The sequence below is a fragment of the Chiloscyllium plagiosum genome, chromosome 39, assembly GCF_004010195.1.
Source record: "Chiloscyllium plagiosum isolate BGI_BamShark_2017 chromosome 39, ASM401019v2, whole genome shotgun sequence".
Classification (NCBI taxonomy): Eukaryota; Metazoa; Chordata; class Chondrichthyes; order Orectolobiformes; family Hemiscylliidae; genus Chiloscyllium; species Chiloscyllium plagiosum.
Window position 1 is genome coordinate 407,587 of NC_057748.1, and position 27,690 is coordinate 435,276.

Genomic DNA, 27,690 nt, shown 5'->3' on the forward strand with positions numbered 1-27,690 from the left:
TCTGCCTGGCTACTTTTCAAGGCAGAGTAAACAATAGGTAAGAGAATTCCTATTTCTATTCCACTCAGTTCCACACCACAATTATTGTCTATAAGGCTTTGGCTCTATACTAAGCTGAATTGTCTCTGCAAAATGTTTTTTCGAAGAGACCATAGTGCCCTTCTCGCAACCTTTTTCTACAACATCCAAACATCTCCACAGTCTTCCAACTGAACCAATCTTTACAATCTTATAAATTTAGGGAACTGTGATCTTCTTAAACATTCCCCTTCATCTCCAGTTGAGTTGTCTGGCATTTTGAATTGATGAAGTTCACTCCCTAACCCTAATCATTAGAAATTTACATCAAATTTTCTTTCATATAAAATGCATCCATTCCATTGTTGAGGATTTTGTTCTTGATGCATGCTAAACATGCAGTGTAGCTGAGCAGGCAAAGTGACCAAGATTTGGCTTTTTAAAAACATTCTAATCAACCTGTTGAGAGATCTTAATGACACATCTCTGGAGCAGGTGGGACCTGAACCCAGTTCTCTGGATCCAGAAACAAAACAGAAATTTCTGGAAAAGCTCAGGTGGTCTGGCAGAATCTGTGGAGAGAAATCAGAGTTAATGTTTCTATCCAATGACCCTCCAGTCTGAAGAAAGGTCACTGGACCCAAAACATTAACTCTGCTTTTTCTCCATAGATGCTGTCAGATCTGCTGAGTTTTTCCAGCAATTTTTTGTTTCTGATTTCCAGCATCATTTTCCCCTTCCTGGTCCAGAACTCAGGACACCACCACAAGAAACCTCCTTTGATAATAAAATTGACTAACTGCAGGTGTATGACTGCACCTAGGTACAGATAAGATGCTCATGTATTGTAAACATCATTATAGTATAAAACCAGACAACACAATTCAGTTTTATGGTCTTATTTCAGAATTATCAAGGCAATATGTTGTGCAAACAGCACAAATGAGCATGAGGGATTTTACAATGAAATAAGAACAGATTAGTAAGCAGTACATGGTAATCAAAGATAGCACTGCAAGCAGAAATACAAATACACTCACCGACACACACACAAAGTGACAAATAAATAGACTTGATGATTCACATGTCAACTGCCAGGCACACTAACAAAAAGAAAACATGACAACCTGTGTAAAACTAGCACACCACAAGATGAATTTTAGGAATATCGGAATATCTGGATGTCTAATCAAGCTTTCAAAGTGAACAGAGTTTTGGAGATGGCAACCTTTGTATTCCTGAAACTGTGAAGTAGTGAAGTCTCTGACTCACATCCAGCACCTGCACTGAGGTCATCTCTGACTACAGCTGTACATCACCTTCTGCAATGCTGCTTTGTTTTGCAACATCTTTTCTCTCTGACCATTCATGTCTACTCTGATGCAAGCCCATAATTCTTGAAGTAAAATTGGAAAATGCAGCAAACAACAACCAGGAAATGTCAGTTCAGCATATGGTTCATTGGTTACCCACTATCACCCCCAGAACTGCATTGCTTGCATGCTGATGCTTTGGACCAACCTGGTATGGACAGTAATTTTTGTGTTTCAATTTATATCTTTGTTAGCCCTAAGGCTTAAAGAATGTACAAGATGATTAAAATCACTTGGGAGTTTTGGTGTGTGGTACATCTGTTCACCTGAATTATAATTAAATGGGAGAATGTGAGGTGCAGACCTTGGAAAAGCCGTAGGACCTGACTGGAATTTCTCCTTCTTCAGCAGAGTATAATGGGCAGGAAGCATGTGCTGTTAGTTTGACTTTGCCTGCCAATAGCTACTTTTAGGTTACTGGGTCCAAAGCTCACACTAACCTCTCAAATGTTATTTGCCCTTCTCTGTATTCGGTTAACCAGAAGGTACTGGCTAACCATGGTTCTGTAACTTCTGCTCTCTCTTCTTCCTTATACCACTCTGTGCTCACCATTTAGCATTGTAGAAAACACCTTACTCCATCTAGTGACTGAATTGAGGGATGCACAAAGAAATTTACTGAAGATTTGAAACATTGAGTCAGAAGCTAATACTGAATAAGTTTTATCTTTATCCAAAACTTTTTAAAAGTGATGATGACAATGCCTGAAGATTGGGAGGGCCTAAAGTGAAATAAAGTGTCAAGAACTACAGTCTCCTTAAAGATATTGTTAGATTCTGTTGAAGACTGAACAGCTTGGTTAATAGCTGGGTTTTAAAAGCTGGTTAATGGCATATTTGGACCAGTTACTTTCGAATTCACCAGGCAGATATTAGAATAACATTTTCATGGGGTGACTTAGTGGTAATATCTCTGGGCAAGTAATCCGGAACCTCAGGTCAATGCTGTGGGGACACTGATTCAAATATCACAATAGAGATGGTGAAATTGGAATTCATTAAAAACCTAAGATAAAATGCAATCCCGACAGTTGACCATATAATCATTCTTATAAAAGCCATCCCACTAATGTTCTTTAGGGAAGGAAATCTACCACCTTTACCTGGTCTGCTTTGCATGTAACTCTTGAAATGGACAATAAAAACCCACATCTGGATTAGTGGTGCTGGAAGAGCACGGCAGTTCAGGCAGCATCCGAGGAGCAGTAAAATCGACGTTTCGGGCAGAAGCCCTTCATCAGGAATCTGCATCTGCAGATCATTGTTTTTGCCTAATAAAAACCCACATCCCATAAAAAAAATAAAATTCCAAACGGTCTACTTAACCCAGCTAAGACAGTGTCAAAGTCACTCAAAAGTCAGGTCATCAATCTGTGGGGAAACTTTTCCTGTTGAACTCAGCAACATCAACATTCTCATCACTAACGTTTGCCTCTTTTAGCACAGTTGACTAAAACTGAAGCCTCAGTTTCAACATGACGATTTAAAATGAATATGCTGGGTGACATGATCAGTGGTTTACCATCCTAATTAAATGTACCTTTTAAATAAATATTACACAGAGACACTGCCATTCCATGTGGTTGAAGATATACAAATATGTGGATATGCATGTGGATTAACAAGTGGATACATTGAGATATGGATGCAGGAAGGCACATGTATGTGTACCCATTCTCGAGCTGCTTGTGGACTCACAGACAGGCTAATAAATGAGAACAAATGCACTGTCATGCCATGAAGTTTGGGTACACATATGGTCACACTGGGATATTCAGATTTTCACATGGCCACAAACACATTACAGAAGTTACATTACAGAATATAAATATTGTCATTTGTTAAATCCACCATTTTGCAACTATGCCTACATAGGTCAGAGACCTTGTGAACCTTCAAACCAAACATGCTAGAAAAGTTAAAAGCAGAGGAAAAGGTGAGACAGAGTGATCCCAGATGCTAAACCTAACTGAGTTTAAATATTACAGAGTTTTATGGGAAAAGCTTACTGCATCATCTTATTGAACTAATAGCTGATAGAGTGTTAGGTGGGTACCACTAATTCACACCTACCACTAATATCAATAAATTCACCGGGAACATTGAAAATGTTCATAATTGTTAAAAGTCAGGTCATCAATTTATGGGCGGATTCTTCATGTTGAACGATCTCCACCCTCATCATTCCTCTGTTTGTCTTGTACAGGTGCTGACTGACTAGTTAAGTGCTTGCAAATGGTTGTTTTCTTGTTAGAGTTACACTTTAGAACTGAGCTCAGTCATTGCACTGTGGTACATAATGGCAGGTTGGTTGTCAACCACAAAAGCAAGATACTACTGGATGCTGAAACAAAAACAGGTAAGGCATCATCTTTGAAGAGGAACAGAGTTAACCTTTCTGATTGATGGCCTTTGATCAGAACTCAAGTTTGTTCCCAAGGCTGGTCAATTTTGTTCCTTCCCCTCCATAACTAACTATTCAAACAGCCACAGAGTGGAAGCCAGGCACTGTATACTGGACGGAGAGTTTTCAGAGGGAAAAGAAATCAAAAATAAGAAAAAAAATACAAGATGGTATTGACCATTTACTTCTGTGAACCTTCACATTCTAGTAAGACACAGTCAGAGAATTACAAATATATTACTAACTTGGTAAAAAAAAAACACAGCAATACTGAAAGTCATAAATTTAAGAAGCCATTGTAGGATACTGCATTGTTTACATTGTGCAAGTAAGTTTTACTATGTCTTGTTCCACACTGGTCAGTTCAATCACCATCAACTTAGCACCATGCAAGCAACCATACTAAATGCAAACAGAGAGAACATGCTGATAGAAACCTCAGTTTGTCAGGATGATCTACTGGCAAAGATGTGCCTATTGTGAAAAGACTGTAAGAGGCCGAATTCAGATTGTCATACCCAGTGCAGCAGACTTAGCAGCCAATAGCTAGTGGTTTTGAGCAACTTTCAGCACCTAACCCCAGCAGAAACCTCAAGACAAAATCTTGCAGCTGTTATAGCCTCAAGGGATGAAAATGAGAAACTGAATTTGGTTCCAAAAATACAGAAACTGCACGGCAGACTACTCTGTATCTGAAAAGAAAAGGCTGTGTTTCCATCGCATTCCAAGATTAAGTCTGATAGAGTAGATTCAATCTGTTAAACTGACATTCCTGGTCCAGACATTAATGGATGTGCATTTCCAGTTTTAATTGATGACTATTGTAGCTGACAGACAGGAGCGAAGAAAGAACAGGGCAAACATAAGACAGACTATAAGATATAGGAACAGAGCAGGCTGTTGGGCCTCTCAAGCCTATTCTGCCATTCAATAGTATCGTGGCTGAAATATCACTCACTTCTTCCTGCACAAGTGATCTCTTTGGACATCTGCAGTGGAGAGTTTGACATTGCACCAGGGTCAGTAATGCTAAGCACTTTGGCATTCACTGACATCAAGTAGAATTTAAATTCCAAAGTCCCATAAAAAGCAGTAGCATAGTTGGTAAACAGTTACTATTATTTAGTTAGTTAGACTAATTAATCTAAAAAAGACAGTACCATCAAATCTAAATTCTGACTAGATCTATTATTGAACTAGATTAGTAAGTTTCAGATATTTTGTTGAAGCAACATAAATTATCAGAAAGGATATCATGTATCCCATCTCAAAGCAGCACAGATGGCATCTGGCTCAGCTCCCTGCAGGATGGGAAACAGATTTCCAGCGCTTAGATCACCAGGCGTGTCCAGTTGCTTGGGGTTCGGCCATACTGCAATTAAAATACAATTATATCTTTATCAGGGACTGTATCAGCATTTGTCTCTCCCCATAATTCATCTCAGTCATAAGGCTGATAGCATAGAAACACACACCAGATACACATAAAAGATCACAGTGATTGACATCTCTCTCATCTTTCAAAGAGGGGGTGAATGCTACACCTAATGTTCTCTTGATGTACACGGACCAGATTATCAGGGCAACAGCTGAAGTACTATAACTTGCCTGAGGATCCCTCGTACGAAAAGGGGGTAATCAGACTGGGACCCCCTGTGTCAGGGATGTCCCTATACCTCCCACACTAGGTTTCAGTGATTACTCTCTTTCACTCTATGCTCCAACCTACCAACACCCTGTGTTGACTGTCTCCTTATAAACCATTCCAAGATTCCAGAACAAATCTTTCTCCTTTCAAACCCACACCCACCCATCAGCCTGTTTTGTCTATTTTTAAATTAGGAAGCATCCAAAGAATATTGCAGGGATCACCTAGAAATGTGATCCTGAACTGCTCATCAGGCTCTGAATGTTAGAATTTAAGAAGAGGAAGGAGGCTTTTATCCCTTTAAAGGAAATGATAAAGTTGGGATTATATTCCATCCACAATTCCCAAGATGCTTTAGCCAAAATGTATCTTAGAAACATGAAGTTACAGGGTTTTTGTAAAAAACAAAACTGATTCCCTCCTGTCCTTGAAGGAAGCCTGTTGCCCCATCTCAATTCATACTAGTATGGGTTACTCTTTAATGCCCCTGATTGGACCAGGATCTGACTCAGTGGGATTTAGTGGTATCAAACTGTTAGAAAGTTCAGGGGATGGAAAATAAATACCAGCCTTACCAGTGACCCCTCTATCCCAAGAACATTTTTAAAAAGCCTTTTATTTATAGTACCATATTACTCCCTGTAGATCACCTTGCAGGTAGTGGCAGTACAAGTGAAAGTTGCTGATCACTGGGCTGAAGCAAATATTTTTGAGCATAGAGAATGGAACATTACTTCAAAGCAAAAACATGTCCTGATCATTTTCACTAGTTTAAAGGACAGCTTTGAAAAATGCAGCACTCAAATGCAGAGTCAAACAGACACAAAGTTTAGTTTAATTGAACTTCAACAGGCTTAACATCTACCTGAATATCTGTTAGCTCTTTCAGGAACCGTTTCGCTATTTCTGGGCCATTCTCCATGGTGGGAATGTGGTAGTTCTGAAAGAGAGCAAAAAAAGAGTTTTACCTCCAGCAGTCCAGCATTAACATGCTTTCAAATAAAAAAAATCATGTTTTTAACTTGTTCTGTTATGTAAATCTTTTACCTCTAGCACGTTGTTAGTTTTCTGGTTCTGTTTGAAATATCACATGCTAATGTCCTGGTTACACAGTCACATGCACTAGGGACAGGATTACAACATGGGGGCCCTCAATTCTACCTTTTAATTAGATCATGTTGGATCAGAAAGCGCCGGTAACACCCCCTTCCTGTCACATTCCATGTCCCCTTCTCTATCCCAGTTCATCCTGTACCCCTTTCCTACTTCCACCCTGTCCTCCTCCACATGCCTCAGCCCTTCTCAGCCTCTACACTTCACCTCCCAGGCCCACCCACCCATATCAGAACTCTAAACCTGGCTCAATGAACAAAACAAATGCAGAGTGTCAAACTGAACTGCAAAGATTCAAAGAACCCAAGGCTGAACCTGGTCTCTATTGAATATCTGACTTCAGCCAGGCCAGCTCCATGCTGCTGATAGTTAGCCTCAGTGAACTGTTAGGGGAACATTATACAATGATCCTCTTGGCAACTGTGTGTTTATATTTCAGGCTGACAGAGAATCTGTATTGTTGTTGGTTATACGACCATTTACAAATCAGCATTGTGAAAACACTTGGCTCACATGGAATATTGGTCTTTTGGATAAGATGCTTAAAAACTTTTTTGTCAGGTCACCTGGAGATGGCCAACTGATGAACTTGTCAGCAACATTTTCAATTGTTAAAGAGTACCAATTTGCAACTTGGATTGGAAAAGTGAAGCCTCCTTAATTTAAGTTATATCCCAAAAATGATTACTTGCTCCTTATCGGCAGGATTCCGCTTGACAACAAGGAAACAGGGAACTTATTATTGACTTCCAGCGGGATGTTACTCATGCCGCCACCCCCCCCCACTACACATTAACAGCACCGAGGTGGAACGAATGGAGAGTGTCAAGCTCCTGAGAGTGGTCATCCACAACAAGCTTTCTTGGACTGTTCATGTGGATGCACTGGTTACAAAGGCCCAACAACGTCTCTTCTTCCTCAGGCAGCTGAGGAAATTTGGCATGATGGTGAATACCCTTGCCAACTTTTATAGGTGCGCCATCGAGAGCATTCTGACTGGATGTATCACTACCTGGTATGGCAACTGTACCATTCAAGATTGGAGACGGGTACAGAGAGTGGAGAACTCAGCCCAGACAATCACAAAGGCCAACCTCCCATCTATAGAATCCATCTACCAGGCCCACTGTCAAGGAAAGGCTGCCAGCATTCTCAAAGATCCATTCCACCCTGGCAATGTTTTTCTACAACCTCTACCATCGGGCAGAAGGTACAGAAACCTGAACACAAGCACCAGCCGGTTTTGTAACAGTTTCTACCCCACTGTTGTTAGAATACTGAATGGACTCACAAACTCTAAACATTTGTACGTATCTGTGTTTTGTTTTTGCTGCTGTTTACATATTATTTCCTATCTATGCTATTTAACTCTGTGATCTGCCTGTATTGCTCTCAAGACAAAGCTTTTCACTGTGTCTCTGTACATGTTGAGTTGAATTGAATTGAATTGAATTGAATTTATTGTCACATGTGCAGCAGCTGTTAATTTCTAATACGGACGATCCAGAGGAACTCTGTTTATGAGTCAGTGTTACTTTGGCCAATGATGCTGACCTGGAGAGTTAATTATTACCATTTTTAAAATAGTCAATTTTCTTTGAAACTGCGTATTCTTCACTCCCACAGTTCTTGTAAAATAAACCAGGCCATTGCTCTCAAATGTTATTTTAAGGGATACAAGCAAAAATGGAAGACAGCTTTAGTGAGGAGTCAGGTGCATTCAGCAGAGGAGGGAGAAACTTGAAAAAAAGGAGGGTTTCTGAATCCCCATAAAACTTGAGATGATGTTACAATGATATTAGCCTTTACACACTGTAGACGAGGCTGGATGGAAATGTTAGGGGTGGGGAGGGAGCAGAGTGAATGGTTTCCTAATTGATGACGTAAGTGCACTATGGCAACCAGCAGTTCCTGTGGAAGAAGCATGCTGGGAGTTATCACCCTGATTAACGAAGTATTAAAACAAAGTCAAGCTGTTGCTGCAAATCTCTTGAGTTGAACTGTTGCTGGTTGGGATATTGTTTGGGCCAATATCGATTATTTGGTTTCTGGAATCCCTGAAACAATGGTCAGATTTGAATTAGAATCATGTATGATCTTAGTTAGCTGTTCTTTGGAGCTGGGAGCAGTCGGAGGGTGGAGATTCAGGAACGGGCAAAGGGCTAAACAGCTTCTGGTGAGAAGGTGCACAGGATCCCAGAGTGACACACCGTAAGTGATTGGCTGTTTGAGGGGTGAGTATAACCCTTTAATTTTCTTACAGTAATCAAATAACCTGTTGGAATTACTGTACTTACTGGTTATCTGTTAGTGTGTGCGTTAGTGAAAATTTGATTTAGTTTTTGTTTAGTGGCTTATTTTTGGGTTAATTAAAGGGATAGCAGGCCAGCTCTTTCAAGCGGCATGCTCCACCATAATGTTTGGGAGTTCTTATTTGCTGATTACATCGGCGAGCAACACATGCAGGAGATACCATCAGTACCTCCAAATCGAGCAACGGATTAAAGAGCTTCAGCAAAGTCTGGAAGCACCAAGGAGCATCCGGGAGAATGAGAGTTAGTGCATTTAAGGTGGTAGTCACCCCACAGAGTTGAAGGTGCAGAGGATAATGGGTGACAATCACACACAAGCACAAGGTGAGGTAGGTTGGGTAAGAGTCCCCTAAGGCCATCCCAACAGCCAACCGGTACTCTCTGCTGAGTTCTGGCGACAGTGATAATGCCTCAGGTAAATCCAGCCAAAGCAAAGCCCACAGTACCACGGGTCAGTCAGCTGCACAGACTGGAGAAAAAAGGTGGTTAGAACTGTAGGAATAGGAGACTCAATCATTAGAAGAACAGAAATGCACTTCTGCAGCCACTTGAGTGACAACAGGACGGTGGGTCCCTCCCTTGTGCAAAGGGCCTGCAGGTGACTAAATAGGTGCAGTGCTTTTGGTGGGTGGGTGGAGGGTACAAGCCAATGGCCATGGTACACATTGGTACCAACAACATAGGTAAGGAGAGAGATGAGGTCCTAAAGGCTAAATTTAGGGAGTTCAGAGTCAGATTGAAAGCCAGGTCCTCAAAGATAGCAATCTCCGCATTACTACCTGTGCCACATGTTAGTGAGGCCAGGAACTGGCAGATTAGACAGTTTAGTATGTGATGAGGGAGTGGTGTAGAAGGGAGGGCTTTAGATGACTGAATAATTGGGAACGTTTCAGTGGAAAGTGGGACTTGTTCAAGAGAGATGGTCATAAGAACATAAGCACTAGGAGCAGGAGGAGGCCATCTGGTCCTTCAAACCCACTCTCCCATTCAATAAGGTCATGGCTGATCATTTTGTGCTCTCAGCTCCACTCACTCATTCTCTCACCATAACCCTTAATTCCTTTACTGTTCAAAAAATTATCTATCTTAGCTTTACACACATTTACTGAGGAACCTCAGCTACTTCACTGGGCAGGGAATTCCACAGATTCACAACCTTCTAGGTGAAAGGTTTCTCCTCAATTCCATCCTAAATCTGCTCCCCCTAATTTTGAGGCTATGCCCTCTTGTCCTAGTTTCACCACCAGTGGAAACATCCACTCTACGTCTATCATATCTATTCCTTTCTCAATTAAGGAGACCAAAACTGCATGCAGTATTCTAGGTGTGGCCTTACCAGCACCTTGTACAGCTGCAACATAACCTCCCTGCTTTTAAACTCAATCCCTTTAGCAATGAAGGATAATATTCCATCTGCCTTCCAAATTACTACTTGTACCTGTAGACCAACCTTCTGTGATTCATGCACAAGACACCCGGGTCCCTCTGCAGAGCAGCATGCTGCATCTTTTTACCGTTCAAGTAATAGTCCTTTTTAATGTTATTCCTCCTGAAATTGATGATTTCGCATTTATTGCTGAACAAAGAGACCTTGGACTGCAGGTTCATAGCTGCTTGAAAGTGGCGACGCAGGTAGATAGGATAGTGAAAAAGGCATTTGGTATGCTTTCCTTTATTGGTCAGAGTATTGAGTACAGGAGTTGAGAGGTCATGTCGTGGCTATACAGGACATTGGTTAGGCCACTGTTGGAATATTGCGTGCAATTCTGGTCTCTTTCCTATCAGAAAGATGTTGTGAAACTTGAAAGGGTTCAGGAAAGATTTACAAGGATTTTGCCAGGGTTGGAGGATTTGAGCTACAGGGAGAGACTGGACAAGCTGGGGCCATTTTCCCTGGAGCGTCGGAGGCTGAGGGGTGACCTTATAGAGGTTTACAAAATTATGAGGGGCATGGATAGGATAGACAAAGTCTTTTCCCTGGGATTGGGGAGTCCAGAACTAGAGGGCATAGGTTTAGGGAAAAGATATAAAAGAGACCTAAGGGGCAACATTTTCACGCAGAGGGTGGTACGTGTATGGAATGAGCTGCCAGAGGATGTGGTGGAGGCTGGTACAATTGCAACATTTAAGAGGGATTTGGATGGATACATGAATAGGAAGGGTTTGGAGGATATGGGTCGGGTGCTGGCAGGTGGGATTAGATTGGATTGGGATATCTGGTCGGCATGGACAGGTTGGACCGAAGAGTCTGTTTCCATGCTGTACATCTCTATGGCTCTATGACTCTATTAACATTGTACTCCATCTGCCAGAACTTTGCCCACTCACTTAAGTTATCCATGTCCCTTTGCAAAATTTCACAGTCCACTGCACACTTTGCGCTACCCTCATCTTAGTGTCAACCATAAACTTTGACACACTACACGTGGTCCCCAACTCCAAATCATCTATGTAAATTGGGAATAATTGTGGTCCCAACATTGATCCCTCAGGCATTAGCCACTAATCGCCAACCAGAAAAGCACTAATTTATCCCCACTCTTTGCTTCCTGTTAACCGATCCTCTATCCATGCTAATATATTACCCATAATGCCCTGCATCTTTATCTTATGCGGCAGCCTTTGGTGTGGCACCTTGTCAAATGCCTTTTGGAAATCTAGATACACCACGTCTACTGGGTGCCTGTTTTCCTCTGTGCTCGTAATATCTTCATAGAATTCTAGTGGCTTAGTTAAACATGAGCTTCCTTCCAGTCTTCACCCAAACAGTGACCAGTCCAATATTCTTGTGACTTTAAACTCGTTTGGCAGGGAAATGGGAACCTAAGGAGAGGCTCTGAGTTAGCCGGAGTGGTGAGGGCTTGAGGATAAAGAGAATCAAGATGGTAAATAAAAAGCAGGATGCAACTGAGCAGTGTAGCACTAAGGTAAGTGGGAAACCGGGTCGTGAGAGAAGAGAGAATATCTAAAATCAAAGATTCTTCTGGTGAAAGTATCAGGATTCAAAAGAAGGTATAAATCTAGCAAAAGAACACTTTACCTGAATGCTCGCAGCATTCGAAACAAGGTAAATGAGTTGACGGCACAAATCATCATGAATGGGTATGATTTAGTGGCCAAGGCAGAGTCATAGTTGCAGGATGATCATGACTCGGAGTTCAATATCCAGGTATCAGAATATTCGGAAGGACAGACATGATGGAAAGGGAGGTGGCATAGCTCTGATATTTGAGGGTGGTGGTAAGACATCTTCTCACAAACTTTGAAGACATGATTTAGATTTCACAGAGAAAAGAGTTGAATTTATGTGGGTGGAAACAAGAAATAGTATGGGGGAAAAGTCACTGATAGGTGTGGTCAGTAGGCCATCAAATGACAACATCACGGGGCTGGCAATAAACAAAGTAATTACTGATGCATGTAAAAATGGTACTGCAATTATCATGGGGATTTTAATCTACACACTGATTGGTCAAACCAAGTTGGTCAATGTAGCCTTGATGAGGCATTCATAGAAAGAATCCACAGTAGTTTTCTTGAACAGTATGAAATGGAATTGACGAGGAAACAAGCTTTCTTAGATCTGGTCCTGTGTAATGAGACCGGAATACTTAATGTCCTCATAGTTAGGGATCCTCTTGGAAGGAGCGACCACAGTATGGGTTTGAATTTAAAATACAGATGGAGGGTGAGAAGGTAAAATCTAATACCAGTGTCTTGTGCTTTAACAAAGGAAACTACAATGGGATGAGGGAGGAGTTGGCTAAAGTAGATTGGGCGGGACACTTGAGGAACAGTAGAGAACTGGCAAAGTGATTTTTCACAGTGCTCAGCAAAACTATATACCAGTGAAAAGGAAGGACTGTCGGAAAAGGGATAATCGGCCATGGATAACTAAAGAAATAAAGGAGGGTATCAAAATGAAAGCTAATGCATATAAAGTGGCAAAGATTACTGGGAAACTAGGGGATTGGGAAATCATTAAAGGTCAAAAGAAAGCCTCAAAAAATCTATAAAAGGTAAGATAGATTATGAGAGTAAACTAGCTCAGAATATAAAATCAGACAGCAAACGTTTCTCCAAATATATTAAATTAAAAAGACTGGTTAAGGTAAACACTGGTCCCATAGAGCACAAGAAGGGGGGGGTTTAATGATGTGAAATGAGGAAATGGCCAAAGCGTTGACAGGTACTTTGTATGGGACTTCACAGTGAATGACACAAATAACACGGCAATAATTGATGACAAGGAGACTATCGCAGTTGAGGACCAAGAAATGATCATTATTACTAAACAGATAGTGTTGGGCAAGCTAATGGGGCTAAAGGCAGACAAGTTTCCTGGCCCTGATGGAATGCATCCCAGGATACTAAAAGGGATGGTGCAGAGAAATAGCAAATACACTCATGCTAATTTCCCAAAACTTGCTGGAATCTGGAACAGTTCCAGCAGATTGGAAAAGAGCAAGTGTGACGCCACTGTTTAAAAAAGGAGATAGACAAAAGGCAGGTAATTGTAGGCCTATTAATTTAATTTCTGTAGTGGGGAAATTGCTTGTATCTATCAAGAAACAGTGAGACATCTGGATAGAAACTGTCTTATCAGACAGACGCAGCATGGGTTCATGAAAGACAAGTCATGTTTAGCTAATTTACTGGAATTCTTTGAGAACATTACGAGCATGGTAGACAATGGGGAAATGATGGATGTGGGTGCATCTGGATTTCCAGAAGGCATTCAACAAGGTGGCGCAAAAAAGGCTGCTACATAAGATAAAGGCACACAGCGTTATGGATAATGTATTAGCATGGATAGAAGATCGGTTAACTAATAGAAAGGAAAAAGTGGGGATAAATGGGGATACTTTTCTGGTTGGCACTAATGGTGTACCTCAAGGATCAGTGTTGGGATTGCAATTGTTTATAATTTCCATCGATAATTTGGAGTCAGGGACCAAGTGTGGTGTCTCAAAGTCTGCAGAGGACACTGAAAATCTGCAGAGGGATACAAACAGTTTAAGTGAGTGGGCAAGGGCCTGGCAGATGGAGTACAATGTTAGTAAATGTGAGGTCACGCATTTTGGTCAGGATAACAGCAAAATGGACTATTATTTAAATGGTGAAAAATTGCAGCATGCTGCTGTGCAGAGGGACCTTGGTGTCCTTGTGCATCATTCACAAAAAGTTGGCTTGCAGGTAATAAAGGCGGCAAATGGAATTTTGTCCTTCATTGCTGGAGGGATGGAGTTTAAAAACAGGGAGGTTACGCTGCAGCTGCATAGGGTGCTGGTAAGGCCACTCCTGGAGTAATGTATGTAGTTTTGGTCTCCTCACTTGAGAAAGATATATTGGCACTAAAGGAGGTTCACCAGGTTGCTTCTGGAGTTGGTTTATGAGGAGACTGGGATTATATCCATTGGAATTTAGAAGAATGAATCTTATAGAAATAAATAAAATAATGAAAGTAATAATAGAAGCAGGTTGTTCCCACAGGCAGGCAAAACTAAAACTAGGGGGCACAGCCTCAAAATAAGGGAGAGCAGATTTAGAACTGAGCTGGGAAGGAAGATCTTCACCCAGAGGGTTGCGAATCTGTGGAATTCCCTGCCCAGGGAAACAGTTGAGGCTACCTCATTAAATGCTTTTAAGGAAAAGGTAGATAGATTTTTGAACAGGAAAGTAAGTAATAGTTATGGTGAACGGGTGGGTACGTGGAGCTGAATGCACAAAAAAATCAGCACTGATCTTATTGAATGGCAGAGGACACCCGAGCAGACAGATGGCCTATTCCTAACTCCTGCTCCTATTTCTTATGTTCTTATGTGACAGGTGTGTTTGTTGCTCCATGAAATGCCTTCTAGAGTTCTACTTCCTGATCATTTTATTGTATTTTCATTTTGTCTGATTCTATGATTCGAAGAGGACCCACCTGACCGCGGTACAAGATTCGATTCACTGGACAGACAACACAGGCTGTACCAGCACCGAAAACCTCGGCCACTCGATTCTCCTGCAGCCCTTTGATCAGTTCAGCCATTGTTATCCCTCGTTCCAAAACTTTAAACTCCCCCTGGAAATAAAGACAAGAGCTTAATGAAGCTGGAACCACAAGCTAGTTCTTGACTTCTTTTAACCTAAATGCATGTTCCTCAATGTGAACACCTTGCAGTTTTCCACATAACATGACCGTGTTACATAACAGCTGAAAATGTGTTGCTGGAAAAGTTCAGCAGGTCAGGCAGCATCCAAGGAGCAGGAGAATCGGCGTTTCGGGCATGAGCCCTTCTTCAGGAATGAGGAAAGTGTGCCAAGTGCGCACACTTTCCTCATCCCTGAAGAAGGGCTCGTGCCCGAAAGATCGAATCTCCTGCTCCTTGGATGCTGCCTGACCTGCTGCGCTTTTCCAGCAACACATTTTCAGCTCTGATCTCCAGCATCTGCAGTCCTCACTTTCTCCGTGTTACATAACATAACTGTAATTCCTGGAAAAGACCCATCACTATTCTGTCAGGTCAGCTGGGGATAGGCAGCTAATGAACTTGTCAGCAACATCCCCAAATAAAAAAAAGTACAAATTTGTATCTTGAATTAGAAAAGTGAAGCCTCCTTAGTTTAAGCTCTGTCCCAAAAATGATTATTTGCTGCTCATTGGCAGGAGCAGAGGGAGCGACTGAAACTGAGGGTTTTGGATTCCTCTCACCAACAGGGAAATGTGCAGCAACTGTTAATTTCAAACACTGAAGATTCAGAGGAACGTGGTTTACAAGTCAGTGTTGCTTAGTCCAATAATGTTGATCTGGAGAGTTAATTATTACCATTTTTTAAATTGTCAATTTTCTTCGCGACTGCTTACTCTTCATTCTCATAGCTCATGTAAAATAAACTAGACCATAGGTCTCAAATGTTATTTTTCAGTTTGCCTTTCAAAAGGAGAAAAGAACTCTGTTATATAATATAAAACAAAGTACTGGAGAAACGCACCAGATCTGGTGGATGAGGGAGAAGAGGTGGACGGTGTGCAGCAGCACTCTGTACGGGAATTGCCATTTCCTCTCCCTGAAAGACATACAACCCAGATTCCAGAGGCAGCTCAGGTTGTTGGGCACATGCTCCCGTGGGAGGTACGGGACCTTGAAGCCAGTGTGAAATTCTGTCCAGGCAGGGGTGATCCCCGATAATTTTTTTTTTTTAACCCCCACACTACCACCTAAGTGCGGTAGTGCTTATTTTTTCCCCAGCACCCATGGTGTGTGTGTGCAGGTGTGAGACACAGTGAATGACACAGTGCACGAATCTTTATTCAATTTCCACCATCAGGAAGATAGGAAAACACCCGGGTGGCCAGTGACAAACACTGCCATTCACATCAGAGGGCAGTGCTGTGTGATCAAAACAGTGAAGGGGAGGGTAGGGACTAAATCAAAATAGAGTTGGAGGGAGAAATGATGCACTCCACTCCCTGCGGCGCCCACCTCTCCCTGAACAACTCCAGGGTGTTGGTCGACACCGCGTGCTCCTTCTCCAAGGACACCCGGGCTCTAACGTAACGTGAACCACCGTAATCTGCGGTTGCAGGGGACTGCTGCGTGCAGCACCCTCCACCCCAGATCCCCGAGAGAAAGGGGGAGGACTCCCGCGTAGAGAGCCCTCCACTGGGGATCCCCACCGCCCGGTGGCAAATGGGCACGCCAAGGCGTGTCCGGACGGTGGATGAGGGAGAAGAGGTGGATGGTGTGCAGCAGCAGTCTCTACAGGGCCCTTCTTTTCACCTCCTTAAACGAAACAAAATTAAAATTTCGGAGGGCGGCTCAGGTTGTGGGGCACAGGCTCCCGCGGGAAGTACGGGACCTTGGGGCCAATGTGAAATTCCGTCCGGGCTGGGGTGATCCCCTGATAATATTGGTCAGCCAGGGCTTCCTGATAGGCCCAGGTTAACAAGCTCAATCAAGAACCTCATAGTCAACAAGGTCCAGTTGGTTCCAAACACTGCACACCCGTCCCATTGACATTTTGAAGTTGGCTGGGAACATGTGGGCACTCTGCTGCCTAATGCCATTTCTCAGCAGCCTGTCACACATTCAGAAAGACAGGAAGCAATCTAAATTAAGAGAGCAATAAACCAAAATCAGCAATAGGATCTCATGCTATTTGCAAACGGATATACTTTTAAAACAAATAATCTGCTATCGGATGTTGATGTCGTTGGCAAGACCAGTATTTGACACTCATCGCTTTGAACTGAGCAGCTTGCTGGGTCAATTTGAGGACATTTAAGATTCAACCATATTGATGTCAGTCTGGAGTCACATGTAGATTAGACTAGGTAAGAGCAGAATATTTTGAACCAGATGGGATTTAACAAGCAAATTATGATAGTTTTATGATTGCCACTACCAAGACGAGCTTCAATTCCAGATTTATAAACGGAATATAAAATCCATCAGCTCTGACATGGGATTTAAACCGATGACCCCAGAACATAAGCCTGTGGCTCAGTTATGAAGGACAGTGGCTACTGGTAAAGTATTTCATATTCATAGAAGAGAATATCGAATAAAGACCAGTTCCCAGAAAACCAACTTACCCACTGACGAGCCAGGTCCAACAAACTCTGCCTTGTGACTCCTGGGAGGATTGTACCATCCAGTGGAGGAGTGAGCAACTCTACCTCTGAGGAGAGAAATGTAGAATCCTTTAACAAACTAGAAAATTAAATTTACTGCCCAAAAAAATCACTGAACAAGTGTGACTGATAGCTAAAGAGATCTCACTGACCATAATTTTACTGTGTGTTTAAAACTAGGGAGCTTTCATGGGCTAACACAACACTTAAAATTTGCAATCTGTTGGTTATTATTGAGAAACACAGATTAAAAGTCAAGAGCCATTGAGTAGGACAGCTGATAATAACACAAAAAGATGGACAGAATCACAAACTAACATTGGATGATGTCAAGCTTGGGCTTTCAGAAGTGTGAAAATGTAAATCATGCAGTTTTACTGTTAATAGAAATCGGGAATCATAACGCATTTTAACATGTCAGTACCAGCACGGTGAGTGAGGAGCTGGAATTACCATGTCACCTACCGCCTTGCTCATTCTTCCAATAAATGAAGATGTTCATAGTTCCCACTTCTGTGAGCTCATGCTTGTCTCCGTAAAGCCACAGAACTTGCTGACAGCCTTGTTTCTGGGCCTCATTCTGAACATATATCGTTGGACCATAATTTCTAGGCAGCAAGAAAATGAGAAGAAATTTTTGTCAGATGTTCACACCTTCAAGTGAGGAAATATTTCAAAATGTTAAGAACATAAAATGCAAGATGCTGAGACTGGGAATGGATTTGGTTGTTACATCTGCACTGAAATATCACTCAACAAATAGCAGTCTTCAAAATCAGAATAATAATAATTTAATCACCTTAACCATTAAGGTTAACTATTTACTCCTGAACAAAGAAATCAGAGAAGTGAACCATTCAGCCCCTCAAACCTGCTCTACCATTCAATAACATCTTGGCTGATCTGACTGTGCCCTTCAGTCCATTTTCCTGTCTACGCCCTTATGAACTTTGGCTCTTTTGTATTTCACAGTCTGTCTGACTCAACCTGAAATATATTCAATGGGTCAACTTCCACTGCCCTCTGGGGACTCAATTCTAAAGGGTAAAACGTCTCTGAAAGAAGAAACTCCTATTCATTGTCATTTTAAATAGGAAACTCTTTATTTTGAAACTATAACCCTTTTGAATTAGGAATTAAAAGCTTGTCTAATGACCATGTAGCCATTGTCAATTGCTGTAAAAACCCATCTGGTTCACTAATGTTCTTTAAGGAAGGAAATCTGCTGTTCTCACCCAGTCGCACTTCCAAATGACTTCAGTAAGGAGGCTGACTTTTAATTGGCTCTCTAGGCCACTTCGGAGATCAATTACAGCAAGTTCAATTCTGGCAGGTCCAAGTGTAAATAGGGGCAGGAAATAAATGCCAGCCTTGATAGCAATGTCTGTGTGTCAATCAAGAATGCATTCAAAAAGTTCTAGAACTTCTTGTTTTTAAAATTGGGACCAAGACATTAGCATCTTAGCATTTATCCTATTGAGCTCCTCAGCATCTTATATATTTTTAGAAGATTAACTCTCGTTTTCTAAACTCCAGTGAGCGTAGGTACAAACTGACAGATCCTTTTCATTCCAGAAATTAACTTTACAAACTTTCTCCGAATTGCGCTAATGTTAAGATTGATGCTGAAGGAATAGATTTTGATGTATGGGACACCAGCACCAGTACTGGGGAATATAAGAACTATATCACTGCGAAATTGTGATTGATTTCTTCTGAACTATGCCGGAACCAGTGTTTTGGCAAGTTATATAACGAGGATATAGAAAGAGCTTTAAATGGCCATAGGATCAGGTTTGGGCAGACATGGTAAATTATATGGAGAAAATAAGGCAAGGTAGCAATAAGAGAATGAAATGATCAAAGTGTGGCAAAAAGGGATAAAGAGTGTAAATTTAACAGTGCACCAGCAGATAAGCTGGAGGTTACAAAATTAATAAAACATCAGAACTAAGGAGGCTATCCCTAAGTGCACAGAATCATAGAATCCGTAAAGTACGGAGACAGGCTGTTCGACCCATTGAGTCTGCACTAACCCACTAAACAGCATCCCACCCAGACCCAGTTCTCCACCCTATCTTGAATATATGTGTAGTTCTGGTCTCTGTAAGGGAGGATATAAATACATTGGAGTTTAAAAAAGTGAGGTGTGATTTGAATGAAGTGTACAAGATTCTGAATGGTCTTGAAAAGGTGGCTGTGGAGAAGATGTTTTCTCTTGTGGGTGAGTCCAAAACCGAGAGATACTGTTTAAAACAGATCTGCCATGATCTTATTAAATGGTGAAGCGGGCTTAATGGGCTATACACCTATTTCTGTTCCTAATACAGATGTAGAAATACAAATTGACTATAGAAATAGAAATAAATATGTATGATCAATAGCCATTAGAGAGACAAGACTATTAGATAACAAATATGGAGATGTGAATGTTCAAGGTACATATTTAAGGATTGGAGCTATGAAAAGTGGAGGGGAATCTCTGTTAAATAAAGATGATATTGCATAATAGAGAGAGAGAGAGAGAGATAATCTTAGTTTGGGTCATCTAGATGAAGAATCAATTTGGGTAGAAATTAGCAATACAATGCAGAAGGTGCATGTTGGGATGGTAACAGTAATAGTATTGTAGATTGACATATACAGGAAAAAAATAGTAGGGGCTTGTAAGAAAAGTATTAAAAAATCATGGGTGTTTTAAATCTTCATATAAATTAGACAAATCACATTGGCACAGGTAGCTAATTGAGTGTTTTTGGGACACTTTCATTCTACAGTCAACCAGGGAGTAGGCTATACTGAATCTAGTAATGTGAAATGAGTTAGGATTAATGATTTCACAGTGAAAGGGAAGGGAGCTGGGTCATATATGGATGAATATCACATTCAGTTTGAGGAAGAGAACACTGGATTGAAGACTAGTGTTTTAAACTTAAGTAAGAGCAATTTCAAGGGCATGAAGTCAGAGCTGACTGAAGTGAATTGAGAAATTAGGTTATGGCGTAGATCCCCAGAGATGAAGTGCACACATTGCAGGAAATTTTTCAGAAGACTCAGGGAAGATACTTTCCAGTGAGAAAGAAAGATTCCATGAGAAAATCCATGGCCAATGAAGCAAAAGAGTAAGTACAGCGTTAGTGTACTAGAAAACATGTCTGGGGAATAATAATGGAAAACAAGGAAATGATAAATGAATTGAACATATATTTTCTGTCTCTTTATTGTAGAGCATACAAATAATATCCTAGAAATAATTGTGAATCAGGAACTAAAAGGGAGGGAAGAATTTAAAACATTCGTCAGAAGAAGAAAACTGATAAAAGTATGTGAACTGAAAGCTGACAAGTTCCCACGTCACAAATAGGAGCAGGCCATTTGGCCCATCGAGTCTGTTCCGCTGTTTGATCGTGGTTGATATCTTTCTTAAATCCATTCTCGTACATTCTTCCCATAATCCTTGATCCCCTTAATAATCAAGATCCTATCTACATCGGGTTTAAATAAAATGACTTGGCCTTCACAGTCTTCTGCAGCAATGGGCTCTACTGATTCACAACCCTCTGGCTGAAGAAGTTCCTCCTCATCTCATTCTAAAAGGTTGTCCCTTCACTCTGAGGCCGTGTCCTCAGTCTTAGTCTCTCCGACTGGTGGAAACATCTTCTCCAAATACACTCTAGCCGTGCCTCGAAGTTTTAATGTCATCCTCTCTCATGCTTGTAAACTCCAACCAGTACAGACCCAGAGTCCTCAACCACACGTCAACCAGTCTTCATCCCTGGGATCATTTTTGTAAATCTCCTCTGGACCCCATCCAATGCCAGCACATCCTTCCTTCGATACTGGGCCCAGAACTGCTCACAATATTCTAGATGCGGTCTGACTACAGCCTTATACAGCCTTAGCAGTACATCTCTGTTCTTGTATTCTGGTCACAATGGGCCTCATCCTAGAGTTTTAAGAGAAGCAGCTGATGAGATAGTAAATGCATTGGTTTCAATTTTCAAATTTCCCTAGCTTCTGGAAAAGTTTTGTCAGGTTGGAAACTAGAGAGTGCCACTTTTTTACTCAAAAAAAAAAGTAGGAAACTACAGGCCAGTTAGCTTCACATCTGACATACGGAAAATGCCAGAATCTTTCATTGAGGAGGACAAAGTGAGGAGTTTAGAAAATCTCAAGGCTTGATGTCAACATGGTTTTGTGAAGGAAAATTTTGTTTGACTGACGTTTTGGAGTTTTTTGAAGTAACAAACAATTTGGATTGAGGGGGGACTGGTTAATGTGGTAAAATTATTTTTGTAAAGTTTTCTATGTAAACTAGGCGCTCATGTTTTAGGAGATAATATAATAGAGTAGATACAGGACTGATTAATTTACAGGAAATAGAGAATAAGCATAAATTCATCTTGTTTCAGTTGCCAAGGTGCAAGGAATAGAGTGATGCAGGGATCAGTGCTGATTTACAAGCTATTTCAATATGTACGAAGGGACTGATGTGCGGTTACTAAATTTGGAGATGACACAAATATTGGCTGGAAATGAAGTGGACATAATGAGCCAGAAAAGTGATACAGATAGGTAAAGTGAATGGGTGAAAAATTTGACAAATAAAGTGTCATCCCTCTATTGAGGGGGATTGTAGAGCTTAAAGGGAGCTAGGGGCCCTGGCACATGAATCGCAAAGTTAATATGTCAGTACAAGTGAATAAGTAAGCAAGCACATGGAACATTGTTGTTTACAGCAATATATACTTTGCTACAGTTATCAAGAGCATTGCTGAGTCCGCAACTGAGCTAGTGTGCTCATTTCAGTTTCCTTATTTAAAGAAAGGTTTTAAAAGCACTTCAGAGAATGTTCACCGAGACCCCTTTCATAAAACAACGCTAACTTTGTCTGGTTGTATTATAACTTTCAAAACGTTCTGTCCTAGTTTGTCCCCTCTGACTGCTGTCACATTATCCTCATTACAGTTGGTGACGAACTGCAGCAAAACTGCAAGCAGACTCAGATAACTGGCTGTACAAGAAATTGTAGCTGATGGGAATTTAGTTACTGGGTTGGTAACTGAGAGGAAATGCTATACCACCAAATCTAATGTTCATCTGATGCTAATACAGAACCATCCAGTAAGATCTGAATAATGGGCCCTTGTGTTTTTCCTAGCCCATCATTGTTAATGCTGACTAGAGGATAGACTGGAAATCAAATCTGGGAACTGTAAGGTCCTGACCTCACTAAGGTGCGTCTTACCTGTTCGACCATGTACGACATGGTGTTTTCTCCATCATAGAGTGAGAAACAAGTTTTTTATAAAAATTTGATCTGAAAATCATCTTCATTTGTTCAACATTACTTACCCTCCCATTTTGCAGTCACCTACGCCGCCTTTCCAAGCACGTACAAAATTGGGATCAGCAAGCAATGAGACAGGGTTGAAACTTCCTGTGGCAAAATATGGTCCAACAGGCCCAATGATAACAAAGAGTAGGGCATGATTAGCTCGAGACACCCCAAGGGAAGGCTGGGAAAAAATGTATATATGGAAATATGAAAGCATGTTCCACTCATTGCAGCTTCATGACAAATGTTTAATGAGAACTTCTTGGTGTAAACTTCCCTGCAAATGGAGATCAATAACTTGCTGACCAAATGCACAACAGCAGGAATGAGAAGTACAGATGGGACTTAAAACATCAGCTGTGTATTTGTGTAACAAAGAAGGTTCAGAATTTGAGAAAGTACACAGAATGTGATTACGTATAGCACTGGTGAGTGAATAAGTGACATGGAAACAAGATTAGGGCTTGTAAAAGGACAAGGGATAAGTTTATAGAAAAGCATTTTAAAGCAAAGGAATGTATTACCACAATCAGAAACTGAAGCTGAGACAATAAAAATTATTTAAAGGGAAATGGACAAGCAATAGTTTGGATTTGTAAAGTACATTTCTTGAAGTGTTCTAAGATACTTCACATGGCAGAAAGTAGCAAGTGAGATTGGGAGGATTTGGGCAATATATTTAAAATGTGCTCAAAAATATCCAAAAGAAAGGAATCTTTTAAAGGGAGGAAGGAAATCAAGAATAAAATTATCCAGAGCACAGAAAAGAGAAAAATGGGTTTAAAGTTGGTAGCTCTAGTGTGGAACCAGCACTGTCACAAAGACAGCTGGGCGAATCACCTCTGACTATATTGAATAATCTGTGATTTCAGTCTCCAGGAGGAAGATCATGTGACATAGAAGCATCTAAAGAATGATCAGTTGTGATGAACTTGTTTCTGTAGGATTTCTCCTTCAGTGCAAGCATAACATTGGCAAGCAAATCCGCTAAACAATACTCTAGACATACTCCAACTTAAAACATGAAAAACAAAGGCTTCATACCTCAGTTCCAATGAAAGTGGGCCGGATATAGAGACTTGCTGTGTCAGAATATGGGACCCATTCTCTGTCAACTTCAATGAGCTTTCGGATGCACTCCATGAGTTCTTCTTTGTCAAAGCCCTAAAATACAGATAAGCTTCAGAAACTCTGACAATGCAGAGCCTCTATACTCCTGAGGGCAACCCAACAGATCGCATCATTTCAGAACATGGACAATTGCAGTAGACTAGAAATCTGCATTCTGAGAAAGAACAGATGTTGCTGGCTAAGAGAACACCATGCTGCTGTGTGTTTCTGAGAATAGAATGAAAATATATTGTCATTACAGTATAAATGAAGCTTTTCCTTCCTACGCATGTATTTGATCTGGAACCGACAAACAGCCAAATGTGTGGCTTAGTTTCATATTACACATGAATGGTGACACTGTCAATGGAATATGCCGTTAGTACTGCATTAGTGTGTGCAAATGGTGGCACGTACTTTGAATGGTGCAAATCAACAGTCACATTTAGCAAATAATAAGTTGGAGTGGATTTAGAAATGTATTGGAATGGAGTGAGGCATTTAACTCATTAAAGAAAGTTCAGTTGTTTTGCTTTTCCTAAATTGTTTCAAACTCAGAAATTGATTCGACTCTGCTACAGGAGGAGCTGGTTAGTGAGCGAGTTTCTGGTAAGTTACTAGAGTTTATTTTATGCTTAAGGTTCAGCATAAAATAGCAACTGGTGGTTGCTGATACTGATGTTATTCAATTTTATATTGACTTGTAAGTAGTTACTTGTACCACATTAAGGATGGCAAGACAGGTAACGTACTACAAGTGCAGCACGGAAGAGTTCCTGGATGCAACCCAGATCTAGAGTAAACATATTTATGGCAAGTGTTTGCAGTTTGAGCAGCTTTGGCTCAGAATGTCCGAGCAGGATGCTGACCCACAGACAATACAATGTTGTAGAGAAGGGTAAGTTTACCCAGATTCTTTGGACCAGGAGGCAGTCGTACCAGTTGGGTTGGGTTGTCTAATTTGGTCAGTGTTCATGCACAGAAGAGTGTGACTGTAAGTGAGGCAGATGAGGCGACCCAGACAGCAGGAGGACAGGAACCTCAGCTTTTGACACCATTCAACAGGTTTGACGCTCTACAGAGAGCTGAGCCAACTGACCAATCATAATGATACGGGAAACATAAGAACTCCATCTGCCAGACCTTTGCCCACTCACTTAAAGCCCACTCACTATGTTCTTCTGCAAAGTTCCACAGTCCTCTACCACTCACCTTGGTTTCATCGGCAAACTTTGACACACTACACATGGTCCCAAACATCAAATCATCTATATAAACTGTGAATAATTGCACTCCAAACACTGATCCCTGAGGCACACCACTCGTCACTGATTGCCAACCAGAAAAGCATTCATTTATCCCCAGTCTTTGCTTCCTGTTAGTCAACTAATCGTCTACCCATGCTAATACTTTACCCATAACATCTTGCATCTTTATCTTAAGAGGAGGGATTAAGAAAGAATGTAGTGGAATTTAAGCTGCAATAGCACCGCTGTCCGATTCCAACCTCGGGCAACTGTCTGTGTGGACTTTGCATGTTCTCCCTGTATCTGTGTGGGTTTCCTCCAGGTGCTCCAGTTTCCTGATGTCCCGATGGTGGTGTTGCAGACCCGATGGCAGGGTTCAGAATAACAGCCCCAGGGCTGGACAGAACTTTACAGGTTTGTTTGTGGGGGAAGGGGGAGGAGGAAAAGGAAGCAATCTCTACATTTTGACTCAGTCGCATCACTATTTGGGAAAGGATAAAATTTGGGAAGATGTGGTAAATCAGAATACAGTCAAGGACAAAGACAGAAAGGTATTAGTATGGGAAATGATAAACAGATCATGACAGGAAGGGATAGAGAGTTTGAGTCAAATAATAAACTAACAGACAGGACTAGAGTTTACAGAGACAGCAAAGGAATAAAACTAAAGGCTCTATGTGAATGCACATAACATTCAAAACAAAATAGGTGAACCTGAGATTGACAATAAAAATAAATAAGTGTGAACTGATAGCGATTACAGAGACATAGCTACAGACTGACACGGATTGGGATCTTGAAGGAAAGTCGGGAAACTAGAAAAAGGTGGAGGTGTCACTCTGTTAGTTAACAATAGCATTAAAACAATCGAAAGGAATGATTTAAGTTCAGGAAACCATGATGTGGATGTATTTTGTGTAAAAATGAGAAAAAACAAATCAGAGAATCCCCAAAGTGTGGAAGCAGGCCATTCAACCTTTCTAGTCCACACTGTCCCTCTGAAGGGCATCCCATCCCTCCTACCCCTGCATTGCCCAGAGCTAATCCATCTACCCTGCACATCTCTGGACACTATGGGCAATTTAGCATGGCCAAACCACTTAACCTGCACATCTTTGGACTGTGGAAAGAAACCCACACAGACACAGGGAGAGTGTGCAAACTCCACACAGACAATTGCTTGAAGTGGAATTGAACCGTGGTCCCTGGCGCTGTGAGACAGAAATGTTAACCACTGAGCCACCGTACTATTGGTGAGGTTATTTGTGGTAATGGTGTACAGGCCCCCCTAATAGAAACTACATGGTAATTTGGATTATAAAGAAAGAAATAATGAAGTCTTCACAGAAAGGCACAGTAATAATCATGGACAATTTTAATTACCACATGAAATGGAAAAATCATGCAAGCAAAGGGAGTCTAGATGAGGAGCTCAGAGTGTTTTCAGGATTGCTTCATAGAACAGCACATACTGGCACCAACCAGGGATCAGACTGGTCTAGACCTGATTTTGTGCAATGAGTTGGATTAATTAGTGACTCACAGTGAAGACACTCCTTGATAATAGCAACCATAATATGACAGAATTTTACATTCAGTTTGAAGGAGAGAGGAATGGATAAAGCACACTCTTTAAACAAGGATAATTGTGAGGCCATGAAAGATGACTAAAGTTAATTTGCAAAATTTGGTTCAAGGAAAAGTCAATGGAGTGGCAGATATTTAAGAGGCTACTTCAGAATTCACAAGTAGATACATTCCAACAACTAAGAAAAATCCCAAGGGACAGACCCAGCAGTGGTGGTTAACCGGTAAAGGTCAAATGCAGAATAAACTCTAAAGAAAAAGCATATAGTTGTACAGAGATGGGGCTATGTCAGAAGACTGGATGGTATTTTAAAATCAATAAAGAATAACCAACAAATGAAGAAAAAAAAAATAAAGGAAAACTAATCAAAAGTATAAAACAAAATGGTAAGAGTTTCTATAATTATTTAAAGAAGAATTATCAAAGTGAGTGTTGGTCCTATAGAAAGTGAGATTTAGAATTAATATTAAAAAATAAGACAAAGCTTTGGAAAAATATCGGGAATGTGGAGGTTGGCTAACGTGGTGCCACTGTTTAAGAAGGACGGTAAAGACAAGCCAGGGAACTATAGACCGGTGAGCCTGACCTCGGTGGTGGGCAAGTTGTTGGAGAGAATCCTGAGGGACAGGATGTACATGTATTTGGAAAGGCAAAGACTGATTCAGGATAGTCAACATGGCTTTGTGCGTGGGAAATCATGTCTCACAAACTTGATTGAGTTTTTTGAAGAAGTAACAAAGAAGATTGATGAGGGCAGAGCAGTAGATGTGATCTATATGGATTTCAGTAAGGCGTTCGACAAGATTCCCCATGGGAGACTGATTAGCAAAGTTAGATCTCATGGAATAAATGGAGAACTAGCCATTTGGATACAGAACTGGCTCAAAGGTAGAAGACACAGGGTGGTGGTGGAGGG

The 27,690-nt window shown here is 41.1% G+C and overlaps 1 protein-coding gene across 1 annotated transcript in view; it reads right to left on the reverse strand.

The window, feature by feature from the left end:
- Nucleotides 1–901: 901 nt before the first annotated feature.
- The window catches only part of bcat2 (branched chain amino-acid transaminase 2, mitochondrial), a 56,708-nt gene continuing 29,919 nt past the window's right edge, over nucleotides 902–27,690 (reverse strand). The window contains exons 5-11 of the mRNA XM_043679394.1: nucleotides 23,874–23,993; nucleotides 22,847–23,010; nucleotides 17,957–18,099; nucleotides 17,453–17,538; nucleotides 14,798–14,938; nucleotides 6,309–6,383; nucleotides 902–5,167 (exon numbers count right to left, since the gene is read on the reverse strand). Of these exons, the coding sequence (XP_043535329.1) occupies nucleotides 5,126–5,167; nucleotides 6,309–6,383; nucleotides 14,798–14,938; nucleotides 17,453–17,538; nucleotides 17,957–18,099; nucleotides 22,847–23,010; nucleotides 23,874–23,993 (771 nt within the window). The 3' untranslated portion in view covers nucleotides 902–5,125. The remainder of the gene's footprint in view (nucleotides 5,168–6,308; nucleotides 6,384–14,797; nucleotides 14,939–17,452; nucleotides 17,539–17,956; nucleotides 18,100–22,846; nucleotides 23,011–23,873; nucleotides 23,994–27,690) is intronic.